Below are 18,784 nucleotides of genomic sequence, written 5' to 3' on the forward strand. Positions count from 1 at the left end.
CTTAAGGAACTGCAGTATTTAAGCCACAATCCTATAAACTTTTATTTGGAAGCAAGTGCAATTGAACTCAGTGAGACAGACTTCTGAGTAAACAGTATGAGATACTGTTAAAATAAAACACCTGCTATTATGCATCATACAAGTAGCTACTTATGGGGTGGGGGAGAAAGGCATGTTACCCAAATTCTAACCATACAGGCTATCAGCGGTTTTTCACTGTAATAGCTTGTCTATAAGCAGCAACAGGGGTGAATGGTGAGGGGGGAGTTTTAAAAAATCAAGATGATATGATCTAAGTTTTTGAAACATTTTTTCTTCACATTTTTAGCAAACTTCACACCAGGAGCATCGAGCTTCAGTGACAACAAATTGGAAAGAATTTGGATTTCTCAAAAGCTGAGGGCCTGCCTTTTCCAAAAACGAGCCAATTATTGTTTTGAGTTTTCACCTATCTCTGAATAGAAATATGCAAATTTTGATACTTCCCCCTCGAAACCACAATTATTTTTTTAAATAAGCTTCTCCAAAGTATGGTGTGTATAAATATCTATATAGCAGTATAAGCTGCTCCATATTTAAATTGTTATTCCTGCATGACATGAAAGGACTTTTTTGCATCTGTTGAAGCAATGTGGAACCGCTTCCACGGAAAGCATCCAGCTAACATCAACATAAAGCTGCCATAAAGACCGAATTCTCCATCCAGCTCCTGTTCACTTTGTGAGCTGTGGTAATCTAAGAAAATGTTGTACAGAAGGTTGCAATAATTTTAACGTGTCACTTGGGACGGCTGGATTTTCCCGTTACTTGGGGCAGGCAGAGGGACAGGAGATGCAGGATTTGCAGGTTTTGAGACTCAAACGCTTAGGGGAACTTTTTTGTCTCCATATATTTTAGCAAACCTTGAAAAGCTGCCCTGTTTCTCCACAAAATTGTAACTGAGCCCCAAAATATAAACAAGGAACGAACCATTCGCAACAGATCCACCCTCATTTCCCTACCTTATAACACATTTTATTACTAAACGTCTCCTGTAAATATGGATATATTTAGCAATCAAAGCACCCTCACGTTAGCCTGGCTTGTTCTCTTGGTTCATCTGTGCTGAATTCCCCTTGCCTTGAGACACTACGGCTTCATTTGGAGAATGCTGCAGTACAGAGCATTGCAGGCTCCTCGTACCACCCGCTTCATTCTCGAATAACTGTGCCCATGTTCTGTTGTGTATGCTAGCCAGGGTATTATCCACCTTCCATTATACCACAAAACACTGGTAAGGCTGACATCACGCTGATAACGTACCCACACTAATACTGCAGACTTTGCCGCCTCCAGTATTTCTCTGATCACATTTTTCGGCTTCAGCTGCGGAGGCAGGCTGTGCTAGAATTTATCATGCATTAGGGAAAAGAATGCAGGAAAACGATGTGATACAATAACATAGTGACACAATACGCCAATGATAGCAAACCAACCTTTTTTGCAATCCCCCTGACGGCTGCGTCTGGAGACCACATCCACCGCTCTCTCCACCGAGGTTTCTGGAATCCGATATCAGCCTGGCTGGAGTTTCGTTAAAATGCTGAGAGTTTATGAGGAAGTTTGGCGAGTTTTACAAGCCCTTGGGTAAATGGCAGGCGGTCGTTGAGTTAGATTGGATCCACTGATGGGGAAGGGGAAATCGAGCTTCCAAGGATCTGTTGAAGCATTAATGAGCTATGCAAGTTTTGATAGTCAGGTTTCTCACCCCGTCCTGGAACCGTGAGACATGGTGGTGAAAGAGCTTTCCAGAGTTGTGGGGCTTTGATCTGGGGCTGCCACATTCCCTGATGGCACCAGCCTGAGCGAATGGGCTCCTGACAGTGATGAACAGTGTGTCAAGGAAAGGGGGCAAACGTGCTGACAAGGCAGATGCCCAAACACATGCGGACAGGTGGACAAGTGGAGTGAGGGGGGAAAGGGCGAGGGAGGGAACACACCAATGGCACCATGCACACACCAAAAGACAGAGATCGGGGACCCCACAACTGTACACATGCGTTAGGAAAAGTGTGAACGAGAAGAATGTCTCTTTCTGCCACACGTGCATTTCCTCAGGATCTAAGAGACAGTGGCTCCCCTTATATTTCACTTTTCTTTATGCATGTGTACAATGGATTTTGTTTTAGGGATGGTTCCTATTAGAGTTTATAGGTGTGTGCCTCCAGATAAGGCATTTATCATGCTGTTAGCCTGCCTCATTCGCAGAATTTAACAGAAGTCGAGATGCTGTCTTGCACTTATAACTCTCTTGTGTTTCTCACCACTTCTTTTTTCTTACCGTGGAAAATCTATGAAGAAAAGAAGAGAAGAACAGCGGCAGTGCTACCAACCCTCTGTCCAGAAGCATCCTAGGAGGAATTTTGGCAAGTTTTACAAGCCCCTGGGTAAATGGCACACCTGTGTATATTTGGATTTGGGGTGGAGGGGGGAGTTATTTGTTTACCCTAAGTCTGAGGGAGAATAGACTGAAAGGCAAAGGAGCTGGCTTTACTTCAAATACTTTCTCGTGATCACTGACCACCAAGCTAACAACCATGCTCAGGGGGAGATGGAGAGTGGAGTGGTGGAAGCTGGCCTGCTGAGGGGGAGAGGAGTCCTATTTTTAAAGCCTGTTACACCTTCCGATCTGTCCTCTGGCCACAATAAACAGAGTCATGCTTCCCTCAGGTATCAAGAGGCTATTTAATGCCAGGCTGGTGCACAATAAAGCTGCTGTTGTTCACAATTCGCCTATGGATGAAGGAGCAAACCTGGCTTTTATCACCAAGACCTGGGAGAGAAAGGTGGGAGGAGACAGTATCTTTCTTTCCCAGCTTTCCCCTCTATTGCAGCACTAATAGACCCAGGAATGGCATCTCTCCAGGGGATATCTGTAAGAGACCCCACTTCCTGTTTGTCATCCCAGAAACCCCTGTGGTGCCGGAGTGGGATGTGAATGCATCGAGACAATGGTGCCACAACAATTCCGAGGGGGAAAGTCACTTTCATAGCAGTTATTCTCCCTCAGAAATTATCACATTTTTGAGCTGGCTGGTACAACTTGTTTGAGCCACCAGGCTGTGAGCAAATGGCCAGCTGGCCACTTGGATGATGTGCCTGGGACAGCCAAAGCAAAAGGAGCTGAAGAGGCTTCCATACACGCTGCTTTCTATTCTGCTTGCCAGACCTGCTTCTTGGGTCACTGCTATAAGGACCACGTTATTTGCTCAAGTTACAATCCTATGCAAGTTTAGGCACAAAAAGGCCTACAACTCCCAGCATGCCCCACAGATAAGATGGTGCCCTAAGAGAGGCATCTTTTTCTGCTAAGGACCAGTCTATGCTGTAAGGCACATTAGCACCACCATGAGTTTCAAATTAGGGCCAAAATAAACATTATTTTAAGTATGTGTCTACCAACTATGTCCTTTTCATCTGTAGTCAGGAGCACGCAGTCCACCCCCAGTCAGGTCTTTTAAAACTCTCCCTGTCAACCACATCATTATGGTCCCGATCCAGATCAAAGGACTGCATCTATTCTACAGTGAAAATTTTTAAAAGGCACAAGCGCTAGACACATGTTTAATGTAATGTCTGCTTTTGCCCAAAGTGAGTATTTCTCAGAGCTGCTCTACATAACATTTGGTCTGCAGAGTGAACTGTTTGCTCTCCACAGGTTGTTTATGGACGGGTCTGGAGACCAAGCCCCCTTCTCTGGCTCTGAGAAAAAGCAATTCAGAAAAGGAAGGTACTGTCTTTAAAGTCACACTACAGCAATCCGTATAGATATGCCACTTTCCCTCCTCCACTAAACCCAAAAGAAATGGGAAGTCCTGTGCAAGTTCCTGTCATGCAAGTTTCACTGTCTTTGGTGGGATCTGACCTACTTCCAAATAAGAATATATAAGATTTCTGCCTTAGAGACTTTTGTCTTCCACTTTGTGCCCAGATCAGATATTTGTCCTTTGGTTCCTTCTAGAATCAACAGGCTTAGGCAGTGAAGTGGACAGTGAGCTGAAATCACCTTTTGAAACCTTGCTTTTTCATGAAAAGATGTTGCTCTTTTATTATATTTTAACGTTTCTTTTTGTGAATTTACTGATAGCTGCCTTGACTGCTATATTTTTAGCAGAATAAATAGAAATTGCCTTAAGAGAGAAAAAGCTGATGGGGGTTGAATTTGTTCTTTACAAAACTATTTTGGCTTTGGTACATTACTGTAATATGGAATATTCTAGAATAAAGGCACTTGGACTGAAAAGTCTTAGTTTTTCGTTATTAACTTACTAATTTGTTAAACTGACATTATTAAAGTCACTTCAACCTTTTTTAGTATCCTCAAAAAGGAAACATATCAAGGTTTCATTAAAATGTGAATTCAATAATCTGATTTCATTCAACTAATTGATTAAATTTAAATAAGCAACTAATATTTCTGCAACACTTGATAGCACAAGATAGTATTTCATATTGGAGAAAGTTAATATGCAATCAAAATTCACAAATGTTGAATATCAAAAAGATTCCAAGAGTAATCCTATGGCCTCCTGGTATTTTTTTTTTTTTTTTTTGGTGGGGGGGTTCAGGGTTATTCAGACTACTAGCTCCAAGGTCCTCCAACCGCAGAGCTGGGAACTGGAATGCAGGGCTGTGTCCGCCCCCCATGCCCACAGCTCGTGCAGAACAAAGCCATGCTGGATGCATCTCTGATGCTGGAAATCAGCCTCAGAGAGGCATTGCAGGAGAGAGAGGGAGAGGAGGTGGCTGAAGCTTTGTCAAATCCAAATAGCACCCCTGCCTCCTTTCCTCCCCCTCTGTGGTGCTTCAGGTAGACAGCTGAAAATGGACATCTAGATGAAGTGCTGGTCCTAATGGGGGGGGGGGGGAGCAGAAATTACCACTGCATTCCACACTTTTCATGAGATTAATGTAAACCTCCATGTTCAGAGGCCTGCATACATAAGGGGCAAGCCACATAGGACAGTGCTCTCTTGGTGCAATCCTAGTCAACCTTCCCTGGAAGTTAAATCTCATTGAACTCAGTGGGCCATACTTCTGAGTAGGCATACAAAGGTTTGTTTGCAAGGCTGCAATCCTAAACACATTTACAAGAGAGTAAAGCACACTGACAACAGTAGGACTTATTTCTAAGTAAACATGCAAATAGTCCTGGTGCAATATAGCATTAAGTAAATAGTTATCAAACCCTGAACTAATATGGGAGGCAGGGGTGGCAAGGCCTTGCAGTTATCTGTGAAATCCATACACTGGATACAAACATTTCATAATTCCCTTTTGGCCCAAGAAATGTGTCTTAGATGATACACGTACAAATCTAGTAATGATTCATATTTCAATTTCATGAATTCAGTTGAAAATAATAAGCTCTTCGCTAGGTAATCTGGAATATTCCAGAACTTTAGGACTATGACTCCCCATCAATTCAGCCAACATGGGAATTGCAGCTTGAACATCTGGAGGGGCCCACCTTGCCCACTCTCAAAAATATTGTAAGATAATCTTCAAACATGTTGAAGTTTATGACACTTACAATGCAATTTAAGATCAATTTCTAGCTGTGCCACAGACCCAGATACTGTACCCTGGCCCCCACAGCTGGGGTTGCCAACTTTCCAGTCAGCCTCTGAGACTATGCATTCAACATAGACATCAGGAGTAAATTTATCTGCTGTGAAAAACCTTCTCTACTTACCTCTGCAAATCAAACTGTTGTTAAAAGCACAAAAACAGACAAAGTTGGTTCCCTCAGCACCCTTCTTAAACTGGCAACCTTGCAATTATTCTACTACTCCAGGCTGAGATGCCCCCTCCCCCCGCAGCTCCCAAATTGCTGTCCCCCTTCCATCCAGTCCCCATCTGATGGGCGTTTTTCCTCCCCAGCTGTCCAAATGTCTTGAAAGTGAAATTACTTGCTTAGTATTAATCTCCCTGTTGTATTTATGAGGCTCCCTGCCTCTCCTTCCCCGGGGTGCCCGTTAAGGATCAAAGGTTAATTAATGCAGAGCAGACCGTGACCACAGTTATTCTGACCCCACAGGGCCAGGTGGTCCCAGAGCCCCGATATACAAGATGCGATGAAAGGGTGACACGGCCCAGGAATTTGGAAGATTATGAGGCGTGGCGGGTGGGGAGGGCCAAGGGGGGGGGGGGGGAGAGGGAGGCAGGCTTTGGGGAAGAGACCTCTGCAGGGTCAGCTGTGGGGGGAGACCGGAGATGAGGGAAAAACATTGCCATGAGGGAAAGGCTGATGCGTATGTCAGAGCGACAATAGCGCTCATCAATATCTAAAGGAAGTCCTGCTGGATCCCAATCCTTTGTTTGGCACTAGCGGACTGAACCTCGGGGTTTGTGCGACCGTTCCTACTTTGCAACAAACCATTGTCTGGCACTAGGATTGATCCAGCCAAGCCTTGGCCACTTGCTCTGCAGCAGGAGTGCCTTCCTAAGGGTATAATCCTATGCACCTTTCGACAGAAAAAAAGGAACTACAACTCCCAGAGTGCTTTTTCGTTGTCTCCCCCCCCCCCCGCTATCCAAACATGTAAAGTTTTGTGCTCTAATGATTTTCTCTTTTTTGTAGTAAGAAAATAGAAAGAAAAAACAGTAGGAAAACATGGGGGGATTACAAATGGATGATGTAAACTCTTGGACCCGATAAAATTCCACGAAGGAAGCAGAAAAATACAGCCAGAAACTCTGTTATAAACAATGTCTATGCAAAACATGTTAACGTTTTTTTTTACTTCTGTTAGCGGACCACAGAGCCTCAGTTGCTGGGCGGTATAAAAATGAAATAAATAAATGAGTAAGTAAGAACAGCCTTATGCATGGCAGTGACTGTCCAAAGTTCAACTCTTCATGACTAGAATTCACTGGGAAAACGCAACTTAACTGAGTTGTCTCAGGCCTAGTTCAGTTTTGAAATAGAAAGACTTTGGGATTGCATGCATTTGGACGCATAGGAATAGGGAAGGATTGTAGAAAAAAATAAGCGTATCACTAAATGTAGATCTGCACTAGCCAATGTTTATATTAATAATTCTAATAAAAGCTGCTAAAGGTTTCCACCGCCCAAGCCTAATCCTGTAACCAATGCTGTTTTGCATGCCATTTCATGGTGGGGTATATGTGAATCATTATTATTGTAGCACAAAAATGCCATCACACACAAAAATTGACAGATTTGCCACAATTTGGCTCTCGTGATGCCAACCAGCCTAGTTCCATTCCTCTGATTATTTCTTAGGCCCGCCCAGAGATGCCATGGATCCATCCACAAGTCTTTTGCCTGCAAAGCACCTGTTCTCATGCTGGGGCTGAGCATTTCCACAGTCCATCCAATATTTGCTGAGAAATGAGCTGAGCCTTGGCTATTGGGCTGCATAAAAATTAAATAAATGAAGGAATAAGAGCACAGTTCTATCAGGATGCTCTGTAAGTCCCCAGACCTGATCACCAACAGGCATCCAGCACAGAACAGAAGGAGCGCTGGAAGTGATCACCTCCCTGCTCCTCTTGTTCTGCATTTCCACTGGATGGGCATTTTGGGTAGCTTGCAATGGCATTTTGGAAGAGAAGGGAAGGATGCTGGTGCCAGTTCGTTCTGTGTTGGCACTGAGGGGACCCAGGAGGACAACGTGCTAACGCGCAGCCTTGCGACTGGAGTGCTGTATCCCAGATGCCTAGGGAGCTAAGAAATGAAATGTTAAGGATTGCACCGAAAGTATACCAATGAGGAGAAAAGCTAAATTTTCTTCAGCATAGCCTTGGCAAATACTTGGTGGATTCTGACTGAAAGCTTAAAGTCCCAAATTACCGCCCTTGCCCATTTCAGAGGAAGAAATAAACTTAAATGCCTGCTTTCTTCTTGACGGCTCACAGCCACGTTCTTAAAGTGCAAGATCCACCTTGTGCTTCTCTTGGTTGTGAGCATGGCAGCTTTGTGATGTCATAGCTACGATGTCACTCTCGGGCGCTCCAGCAGCCCCTCTCTGGCAACCACAGCCAAGTGTGATGTCTGGGCTAGTGTTTTGGCTAACAGCCCTGACTATCCCAGGATCTCACAGCTGCCTGAAGTGCAGCTGGGATGCCATGGCGGTCTTGAGGGAATTCAAAGATCGTTACTTGGAGACGAAACTCCGCAGGGACCCAGAACTTAAAACGAAGCTGGACAGCCTCCTGGACAACACTGTAGAGACGCTGTCATATCAGCCCATAGATCTGGAAAAATACATGGGTGTTATTGGTATGGAGGCTTCCATTACGGCCTCCCTCCTACAGAAAAATTCTGGTGGCATTGAGATGAAAACGTGCTCCACACCCACTGTTAGAATCTGGATGCATTTCTAAGCACAGGAGCTATAACTATATAACAGAACTTTGCGGGAGTGGGGGGGATCATATTACCACATTGCATTAATTACGGGGCAATTAACACATGGCGTCTTTTCTATATGGCCTTTCTTATCATTCTTACTCATGGTTGTTTATGGGCTCTTTGGACCATGTAAACTTCTGGCTTCATTTTTATGTCTACTAGGAGTTTAGAAGTTCTTTCAGAGCAGATAAATGTGGCATTTAATTCTGAAGTAAGAAGTCCAATTTCCTTTTGTGAATTTGTGGTATTCTGCTACACCACAGTGCCAGGTAGAGTGTGCATATCAGAAAAGCAGGAAAGAAAATGTCCGTGTGCAGCACTGAGATTGTAATTCTATGAGAAAACCAAAAATAAATGCAGCAGATGAACAGCCTTGTTTAGAAAAGCTCTTGGAGGCCCGGCTTAGAAATAAGAATTGAATTGTTACATATCCTAAATGGCAGTAAATCAGGGGTGCAGAAATTCAGGCCTGGGGCCACAATCTGACCCTTGGGGGTTCCTTGGAAGGCCCCTCTCCTTCTTCCTCTCTCCTCAACCTGTCTCCAATCACCAAAACTGGTCAGGGTTTGCACTTTTTTCTCCATTCTAAAAAGTTGACATGCATTTCCTAACTCTTAGCTCCTGGCAGTAAGAAATTTAAGTTAAAACATGCTGGGGTTTTTTGACTTTGCACTAAATAAGGCAGAGAGCTCAGGAGGAGGTCTGATGTGGGCACCCAGCTGAGCACTGGCTGCAGTATCCAGGCTGCTGTTCTTCATCGTTTCCTTCCTGGGAAAGCCAAAAGAAAATTTTCCCCTCCTTTCCGCTGCTGCTATATAGAGCTTCGACAGACTTTCCGCTAGAGAAAAGGATCTGAAAATAGATCAGAAAATAGATCAGATCATTTAAACATTCCAGATAATCTATGATAATTTAAACATTGAAGTTTTAAATCAGTGTAGCATGGACAGGGATGGGGTTTTAATTCATAAGAATGAGTTGATTGGCCTACATCTGTCTTCCATCAAATGTTTGATGAGTGGTTATGAGAGATATTTACTTATTGGATTTCTAGACTGCACATGATAGTCCCACACAGAACTCCCTGGGTGGTGTACAACCAACAATAAAACAACATCATATAAATTATACAATAGATAATATATTTTTTTTAAATAACAATCTATCAAAAACTGAAATGACTGCTGCTTAACAAAACAAGCCAGATAGGGTAGCTGAAAGAAAGAGAGGCAAAGAGAACATGCAGTTATAAAAAATTGTATATAGTGTCAATGCAAATTTAGAAATAATTAGTATAATTTGACTAGAAATACAATACACCTTGCCACAGTGGGGAAACACCATGACTGGGGAACTGGTGCCTGTTCCATCCACTAACCAGATACAGCTAACAGCGGATGGGAAATTTCAAGTTCCCTCTTCTACTTTCCTATCGTTCTAAATTTGCAATCCCATGCAAATTTAGACAATAAAGTCCTACAGCTCCCAGGCAGTATGTAGAGTGAAGCTGGGCTGCAAGTGGGCAAACGCTGCCCTTTCCCTAGGATTAAAGTAAAATCAACTAACTTCTGTAGCTGGAATGGTTCTTAGTGTGTCAGTTTCTCTTTTGCCTCTGGCGAAATGTCCAGGCAGCTGCTGCCCTGGGCTGAGGAGATCTGACAGTTTGGTGACCGGTGGACATTCTTGCTTGAATGTTGTACATTTGAGGGCAGGTGACTTTTTCTTCCTGATAGTGTATATTTGTTTTAATCTTTAAAAAAGAACAAAAGAAAAAGGAATGTGGGAGATTAACCTTTTTCAACCCAGGTCTATGCATGTCCATTCAGAAATGGGTTTTGCTTTGTTGAAATAATTTCCAGCGGTGTAGCCATGTTAGACTCTTGCAGAAAATTGTTTTGTGGCATCTTAAAGACTGGGCTAGGACTATCCCTTGCTCCCAGACATTTGAGGATATATAATGGCATATAGTGAGGCATTTAAGTTAGCTGTCTTTTTGACATGGTCCATATGTTTATTAATAGTGTTTTAGTAGGTTAAATGGCTTTAAATCTGGAATATTGACATTTTATTGAGTGTTTTGCAATTTGTTTATTGTTTGTTATTTGATGAATTTTATCAATGGTTGTGAACTGCCCAGAAAACTTTGGTCATTGAGTTTTACAAAAATGAAATAAATAAATATAGATGGACAGTACCATCCAATGTGGCGACCTTTAACCCTTTGACCTCAACAAATATTTGCTATTTTATTACTGTAGCAGGTTTTGTGAGATAAATTTTATTGTGGTGAGCCACCTTTGGAGATTTCTTGCCCTAAAAGCCAGCCTAAACATATTTTTGATACGGGTATTTGTGCCCATGTGTGTGCCTGGATGAGCAAGAAAGGAGGTTGCTTGCTACTTCCCTTCCTCTAATTTTCCTTCTTTTTCATCCTCTGCAGATGAATTCACCTTAGGAAAACTCACCACCTATTTCAAACGCTTTGTGAACCAAATCATAGAAAATGACTTTGAAGGTAGAAATGTGCTAAAATGAAAGATATCAAGTGGCCCAAAAGGAATACCCAAGACTGCTGTTGCCACCCTGGTGACCATTAAGAATAGCCTGAATTTATTTCTAGATAGACTGGAATGCATTAATTAAACAAAGGGCACTCCTGTGTCTGGACTTTCAAGACATGCCTGTTCAACATACTATGATTATATTGTTGCATTTGTGTTCCTCATGTGAGGATCTCGAGGTAGCTTACAAAGCTCAATTTTATCATTACAACAACCACCATGTGAGGTAGGCCGGAGAGTGACTAGCCCAAAGTTGGCTTCATGGCCGAGACTAACTAGATCCCACCACACCAGACATGGCTCTGCCTTTGCTGCCCAGTTCATTCACACACACAATCTGTCATTTTTAAACCTACAATCATCATATTCCCTCCCCATTTTCCGTCTTGACCGCCACTGAACAGCGGCACCTGGTGGCCCTTCTGGAGCAAAACAGCCCTAAGTACTTCTTTAGGAAAGGAAAGAGCCATCTATTTGTGGTCCATATCCCTCTTTCATGTCCTTACTCATAATTTTTGTATACATCTGCACACTTTAAAAAAATCAGCTTCTTTGTATAGTTTAAACTCCATCTTCTTAAGGCATTGACGTGCAGACCTTATGACCTCAAAAACAAGCCATTCCGTACTGCATGCAATATGTGTAGCCTGATAGTTCAACTTTTTTTTTGCATTTTGCGCTGTTCCAAAAAAGTCTTTTACAGCCTGATTGAGGATTATGCAATTTTAGAATACCTTTTTCTGAATGCATTTTCTTTCCAAATACAAATAGTTTAATGTATGTCCTCCCAAAGCAAGGATTATCATGATATGTCTTTGAGACAGGAACTAAACAGGAACTGGGCACATTTGGGAAGTGTGACAGAAAGCCAGTGGGAACTAAACTCAGCTGCACACTTTAGTTTGTGTGGCTGCCTTCTGGAGCCCACACCAGCAAGCATCCCTGGTCCACCCTGGGTCTATTTCTGGAGCTCAGAATCAGCAGAGCAAAGCGCATGTTCAGCCTTCGACTCATTGCATGCCTCGCCCCTTACATTCTGCATTTCCTTTACAGATGGACAGCTTTATAATGAAGTGTCTCAGGGCATCCAGAGGCTGTTGGACACTTTTAAGGACTTAATGCCAAAATTTACAAAGAGTAAGCTGTGTGAAATATCTTTAAAGAAATGGGTTTCAGGGGTCTGGATTAAAAGAACATTGGCCATGTTGGCTGGGGATTATGGAGGTTGTATTTTAACACATCTGAGGTTGCCAGGTTGGGGAAGCCTGGTCTAATTTAACTTAATATTCCCTATCTTTCTATGATGTACCCTATTTGTATGAAGGATAACACAAACTTGCTCATATTGAGTTCATATTTGGGGTCCTTTCTCTGGTTGCTCCCCATCCTCTGAATGGTGGCCAGATTGGAGCTGTAGAGATCTGTTTACAATTTGCTACTGACCGCTCTAACTGGGTACTTGGCAATGGAAGGGGGAACCAACCCCTCAATTTCTAATTTCCTTCTGTCTCTCTTTGCAGTTTATTGCAGCAATGAATGTGGTAAGTACCAGCTTGTGGTAAGGATGGGTTTAAGGAGAGGAGAGTCCACACAGGAGAGGAGTAGCCAAGCTCAGGGCTGTAAGCCAAACCCAGCCCACCTCTCGACTTCCTCCCACCTGGACAACAGCAGTATGAGATGAGCCAGGAGGCTGGAGGCAATGGTGCTGTCAGGCCCAGGCTCTGGGGCAGGTGTCCAGGCCCCCAGAGCAGAATGAGCAGGATACCCAAAACACACAAGAGCTGGCAAGTCACAGTTGTAGACATTGCCATCTAACAAGGAGCCCTATAAAACCACTGAGTCTCATGGGGCCCCCATATTACCTAACTATACCACAGACTGGATGGCGGAGTAAGACTTCTGGTTCTTAGTTATACCTGTAAAATAGGCAGAAATGATGTGAGTTTCATAAGGGACGTCCCTTTATCAGTGGAGTGGGGGAGAGGCAATTTCTGCCTCCATCCACAGCAGGAGACTTTGGTCTGTCAGGGGATAGAGAAAAGGGTGTTCTGCTTCTCTTCAGCCAGATGCTGGCGAAATTACCTCCAGATGTCTGAGGTAAACAGATCAGTCCTTCCAACATGAGGAATGTTCCCTGCAGATTGATGCTTACATTTGGTTTTCCCTGCTTGTTGGCACTGCTGCGTACTCGGACTGGCAACAGCTACCTACTGGCTCAGATCCAGGGAATATTCTCCTCACATTTTATCTGTGTCTGTCCTGGCTAACAAAGCCAGGGCTTGGACCCAGATTTGTTCATGCTTCGAGTAGATCTTGTGAAACCCACAGGACTTAATTTTTAAAATTTGTTGGATTTATATTTTTTCTTATAACAAACTCAGAGCAGCTTACGTTATTCTCCTTCTCCTGCTCTCAGTCTTATCCCCACAACAACAACCCTGTAAGGTAGGTTAGGATGAGAGTCTGTGACTGGCCCAAAGCCACCAAGTTGGCTCCATGGCTGAGCAGGGACGGGGTCACCTGAGTCACAGAGCCATGCTCTTAACCATTATACCACAGTACGACTCATCGATTGCAGTGGGGCTGCTCTAAACATGTGTTTAGACCCAACACCTTCTGTGTTCAAAGCCTTGCTCAGCTGCTGCGGCCTGGTCCCTCAGGAGCTCCTGAGAGGGGTTTTGCCACGTGGGGCCGACAAATGACCCTGCAAACCATAGATCCAAATGGCCGTGTTTAAGCACGGTGGAACATGGAAAGAGTGCTTCTGCAGTGTTAGGGGTGTATTGTAATCATAATTGGGGGAGCTCCCTTTTCAGCTGGCCTCTCGTACCGGGACTGTTCAAAAGCAGGAAGGCAGTGCCAAAACCAGGAAGCAACAATGTCCATTTCAGCCTGTTCCAACCTGGCACCTTCCAGATGCATTGCACTGCAAATCCCATCCTCCTCAGGCACTAGGTTGTGGAAGGTTGGCCTATGTTTTCATGCCAGAAGAAGATTCATGTGCCAATCTCTGCATGCCAGTGTGTTTCCCAAGGCACAAGGGCAGGGATCCATCAGCAACTTTGGCCTCTTTGGAGCACATGCAATCCAAAAGCAGCAGCGGTATTTCCTTTCAAGGCTTGTGCAGGAGGATCTCCCACTTGGCATGTGCCCCAGCAATCCATGCTGTGTGACCTGAAGCGGACTTGCCTGTACAGATGGATCTGTGATGCCTTTTCTCCTGTTTTACTCTAGAGTAAGCATAGGAGGTAGGGGACGTCAACCCTCCTTCCTCTCTGTGGCCTCTATCAGGGTATACTTTCCATTGCAAGTGAAAAAAGCGAGCAGTTAGCTCAGGTGTGGATCACGGTTGCTCCTTCAAATGTTTTGGTCTACAGTTCCCATCGGCCTCAGCCAAGATAGCTAATAGTGAGGGGGGGTTATGACTTGGGGGGGGGGCACAGGCTGACTACTGCCATGTTCGCTGCAACGTATTTCCAATGCTGCTGCCTACGATCTGCTTTGCGAGATCGCCTCGCTGCTGCTGCACCTTCTCCATCCAAGCTGTTTTCTTCCTTCCCTTCAGCAGCCAGAGAGTTTCTCTGCTCCCCAACTGCACCCGCCCCTCTGTTTTCTGGTCTTCCTCTGATCAGACCCCTGGCTGCCCCACAGGTCGGATGCTTTACACGCTTATCAGCTGCTACTCCTGCAAAACAAATCAGCACTCGTGCTACAAGAACATCCAGTGTGGAGGTGAGAGAGACCAGAAAGCAGGCCTGGGAGGGGTTGCGAGGCTGGACCGGATGGGTGGGGTCTTGGATGAGGATGCGTGGAACAGCCACATCCTCTCAGCCCGGGTGGCAGAACGTGTGGCCTGATGCCGGGCAAGATGCGCCTGTAGATCCAATTTAAAGGAGTCGCCCGTGAGGCCACACAGTGAAAAAGATGCTGGTGGGTTTTGCAGAAAGAAGGATGCAGGTGGAATTGGATGAAGATCTGATCCTGGACTGTGCTCTGACCTGGCACAAGCAAAGCCATGGTGTGAAGAGATACAACTTCTACCGGGTAGGCAGCACCCCCTAGTGGGCAGCCCTTGCTGATACTGGCTCACCAAGCTTCCCCCAGGCCTTCCGCTATTGCCACCAAACTCTGTTGACCCGTAGCACTTCCACAAGGGGGAGTTTGTGGATTAATGATAGTTTTGTCCTCCTTTGGCTGAGTTCGGGGTGGTTGATTGCATTGGGCGCAGTTCGCTCCTTGAGCTTCATGTCCAAAGGGGGGTGTGAATCTAGGTTGTTTTGGGATTAGTCCAACCCCTGCAATGGGTGCAGGGGAAGCCCTGCCCTGCCCTGCCCGCCACCCCTTCACCTCTGCCAAGGCCTTTCCTCCATCTGCTGCCCCCACCCCTGGAGAAGGACGAGGGGAGATGGAGACACTGCTGAAATCCACTAGGAAGAGCAGCCATTCCCAAAGGGACTTCTTCTTTGCTCCTGCAGTAACAGCAGGCAGGGCTACAAGTGTGTGGATGGGTGTGAGAAGAGTGAATAGCATGTGTGTGTGTGTGTGTGTGAGAGAGAGAGAGAGGGGGGGGCAAAGGGAGGGCTTTGCCTACTTTGAGTTCCAGCTGCTCCCCTCTGGGGCTTTGCCTCTCCTGCCCCTCCACTTGGCATGAGCTCCCTGATAGGTTTCCCGAAAACCAGGACAGTCCTCAGCTCAGATGCTTCCCCTCCACCCTTCACGACACTCATGTGACGCACGCAGAGAGGATTCTCCCCACGCACACCCAGCCCTGCCCACCTCCTCCTCAGGTGGTGAATGGCAAAAAGCAGCTGCTGGCCAGTGGTCCAGATCCCTTCCTGGTGAAGAAAGAGGCCAACATAAATGACACGGGCAGCTACCAGTGTGAAATGCTGGCTCCGGATGGCTTTCCCGCCAGCCAGCTCGACTTCCAGGTAGTAGGTGAGTGAAGCAAATGCACACATCTCGCGCTGCTTCGCCCTGGCAGGGTTTCGATGACTCCCGCCTTGTGCTCAGCGCAATGGTGCTGTGTGGGCTAGAGGCTGGCGCATGTCCCCCAGCCGGGGGTTGATGTGCATGGGAAAGGGCTGTCCACACACGCGATGGGTGCATTTCCAGCTCCTGTGTCAGGAGGAATCCTTTCCCAGATGGGAGCACCTTGAGGGCCAGTGTCATGCGTAGGCATGCTTGGGAGACCCCCAGTCTTGCTCCTCCTCTGCCTTTGCAGCTTGCTTGCTCACTGCCTCTCACTGTCGCCCAGACAACAGATGGCAAGAAGAGGGGACAGCAGGTGCTTGCTTGCGGGCTGGGCGGCCATGACAGAGGTGTTATTTTTCTCCCTCTCTGGTTAACCCATGAAGCTGATTGGTGAGAGGTTTAGGACAGAGAAAAGGAGGTGCTTCTCCATAGAGTGTATCATGAAACTACGGCATTCTCTGCCACGGGAAGAGGCGATGGCCACCAATCTGGATGGCTTTAAAAGGGGGGATTGGACAGGTTCGTGGAGGAGGAGGAGGCTATCCGTGACTACTAGTTTTGCTGGCTATGGGCGACCTCCTTTGCCAGCGGAGGCACGCCTGCATGCACCGATTGCTGAGGAGCTCGGGCAAGCGAGGGTCTTGCAGCCATCCTGCTTGTGGGCAGCTGGTTTGCCACCGTGTGTGTGGAGCACTGGACGAGAAGGGCCCAGCATGGCTTCTCTCATGTTGTTATGGATGTGTGGGGAGATTTTCCTGCACTCCCCTTCTGAAAATGTCCATTGCTCCACGTAGCCCAGTCCTGCCTATTCCTCCCTTTCCCTAGGTTGGGTCCCTCCAAATGTTTTTACCTGCAATTCCCATCTTCCTGGGCTATTGGGTGTGCTGCATGGGGTTAATGGGAGCTATAGCGGCATGACATCCGAGGACATCATGTGGGGAAAGGTGGACTCGACTCACTGGCTTTCTGAGTTTAGAGAAGATGCTGGATGGGGGTATAGGGGCTTTAGCCCAACACACTGGAAGGTGCTGGGTTTGAAGAGACTGCCCTAAATTCTCTTTTCATGACCACCCAATGAAGTTGTATGTGTTTTTATTTTGGGAAGCTGTAGCATTGACAAGGTGCCAGCAGAGGGAGCTTGGAAACAAATCTATTATCCCATGTTTATGCACATTATTCATTTGTGGCATGTTATTGGCCTAAATACTTAGAATAAACAATATCAATATTATTCTAATTTACATAGGCTCCTCTGATTAGTTGGTTGAAAATAATGACTACTGACTTTAGGCAGTGAGTGACTCATTACAAGCCAGAAAGGAAGGAAGGAAGGAAGGAAGGAAGGAAGGAAGGAAGGAAGGAAGGAAGGAAGGGAAAGTTGTGTGTGTGTGTGTGTGTGTGAGAGAGAGAGAGAGAGAGAGAGAGACAGACAGACAGACAGACAGACAGACAGACACCCACCCAATTTCTTGCTCTTGTTCCATGGCCAACCTTTCCATGCCAAGAGGAATCCTGCCCTCAACCTGAACTTCCTCAGGGTCAGTATTATGGATTAGCCATTCCACCCATGTGCAAATGAAGGGGGAATATTTCTTCTAAGATGTTTACCTGCTGCGCACGGGTGTTGCCCAATTAATCAGGGGTGCTTTTTAATGGTTCTAATTATTAATGAAAGGTCAAGCAGATGAATCATTCTCTTCTTTCCCAAGAACAGGAGCCCCGATTCCTCTTTCCTGCCCGGAGTTCTCCTCCTAATCTCCCCTTTCTCCGCCATCAGTGCTGACTTCAGTTAGGAGGACCACCTGGTTTCCCCGGCCGCACACGGTGGGAGAAGGCCCGCTTACCTTAGGGGTCTCTTCCCGGGCCCCCCCTCCTCAAGCAGACTGGACAGTCTGGATAGTGATCGGGAGCACCGGCGGGCTGCTCATCATCATCATCGTCATGTTGTGAGTCTTGGCGCCTGCCGTGATGTTCTGCTCCCGGGGGGTGGCTGGAAGGAGGTCCCGGCACCCTCCATGCCCCCACCCCTGTTCAGAGCCGCCTCCCACCATGTCGCACTAAGCATGAAAACACAGAAAGAAGCCAACAGAAGCGGCAGTTGAGCTGGACTTCAGTGCCGGTCCCCCCCCATTGCATCGGAGGGCAGCAGGCTAACTTAGGGGGCACCGAGCAGGCAGCCGGGCAGACACCACGCTGTTCTCTGGCACTGAGCCAGGGAACGTCCCAGCATCTGCTGCCCTGACTCCACCTAATGGTAGGGCTGGCCCTGAATTGTACCTCTTGGGACTGAAGGTGGGGGAATCGCATTGCTTACTATGCAGAGAGCTCCCTGAAAGAAGCACTTTTGTGGAGAAAATCTCTCCGCAGTGGCCGACTCTCTCTCTGCCTTTTCTTATAGCTTATGCTATTATCGTCGTAACAATGAGGAAGATGACTCTAGTGATGAAGAGGAAGGAGAGAGCAAGAACGAGAGTGGGAGCGAAAGCGAGTCATCGGAAATGGTAGAAATGTGAAGGCTTCACCCTCTCGCCTTTTCGGGATCCAATACCTGCCTCAGACCATCCTTCTGTTGTACTTGCTGGTTTATTTTATGAGAACGGGCCAAGACAGAAGCTATATATTTCACTAGATAAAGACTCCTTTTGGGTTTTGTAGGAAAAAATCTCTGGTTTTGGCAGGCTGCTTTCAGGGCCACTGGTGTGTTTTAAATCCTCCCCAGGGAAGATTAAAGAGGTGCAGAGGGGGAAACTGGGGAGACAGTGCATATGCCAAGAGAGAGACACGTAATGCTGCTTTTCGTGAGGTTTGAGGAGGGACCCAGTGCCAACGA

General features: G+C 46.1%; 1 protein-coding gene across 1 annotated transcript; it reads left to right on the top strand.

The window, feature by feature from the left end:
• The first annotated feature begins 8,001 nt into the window (after positions 1-8,001).
• IZUMO1 (izumo sperm-egg fusion 1) lies at positions 8,002-18,467 on the top strand. The gene is made up of 9 exons (XM_044447699.1): positions 8,002-8,287; positions 10,860-10,934; positions 12,034-12,117; positions 12,501-12,521; positions 14,632-14,712; positions 14,924-15,024; positions 15,768-15,918; positions 17,732-17,900; positions 18,353-18,467. Exons 1-9 carry the CDS (start codon positions 8,002-8,004, stop codon positions 18,465-18,467), a joined length of 1,083 nt encoding a protein of 360 aa, XP_044303634.1.
• Positions 18,468-18,784: the final 317 nt, after the last annotated feature.

Source organism: Varanus komodoensis, unplaced genomic scaffold (genome assembly GCF_004798865.1).
Source record: "Varanus komodoensis strain SLA01 unplaced genomic scaffold, ASM479886v1 scaffold53, whole genome shotgun sequence".
In the NCBI taxonomy this organism is placed as follows: Eukaryota; Metazoa; Chordata; class Lepidosauria; order Squamata; family Varanidae; genus Varanus; species Varanus komodoensis.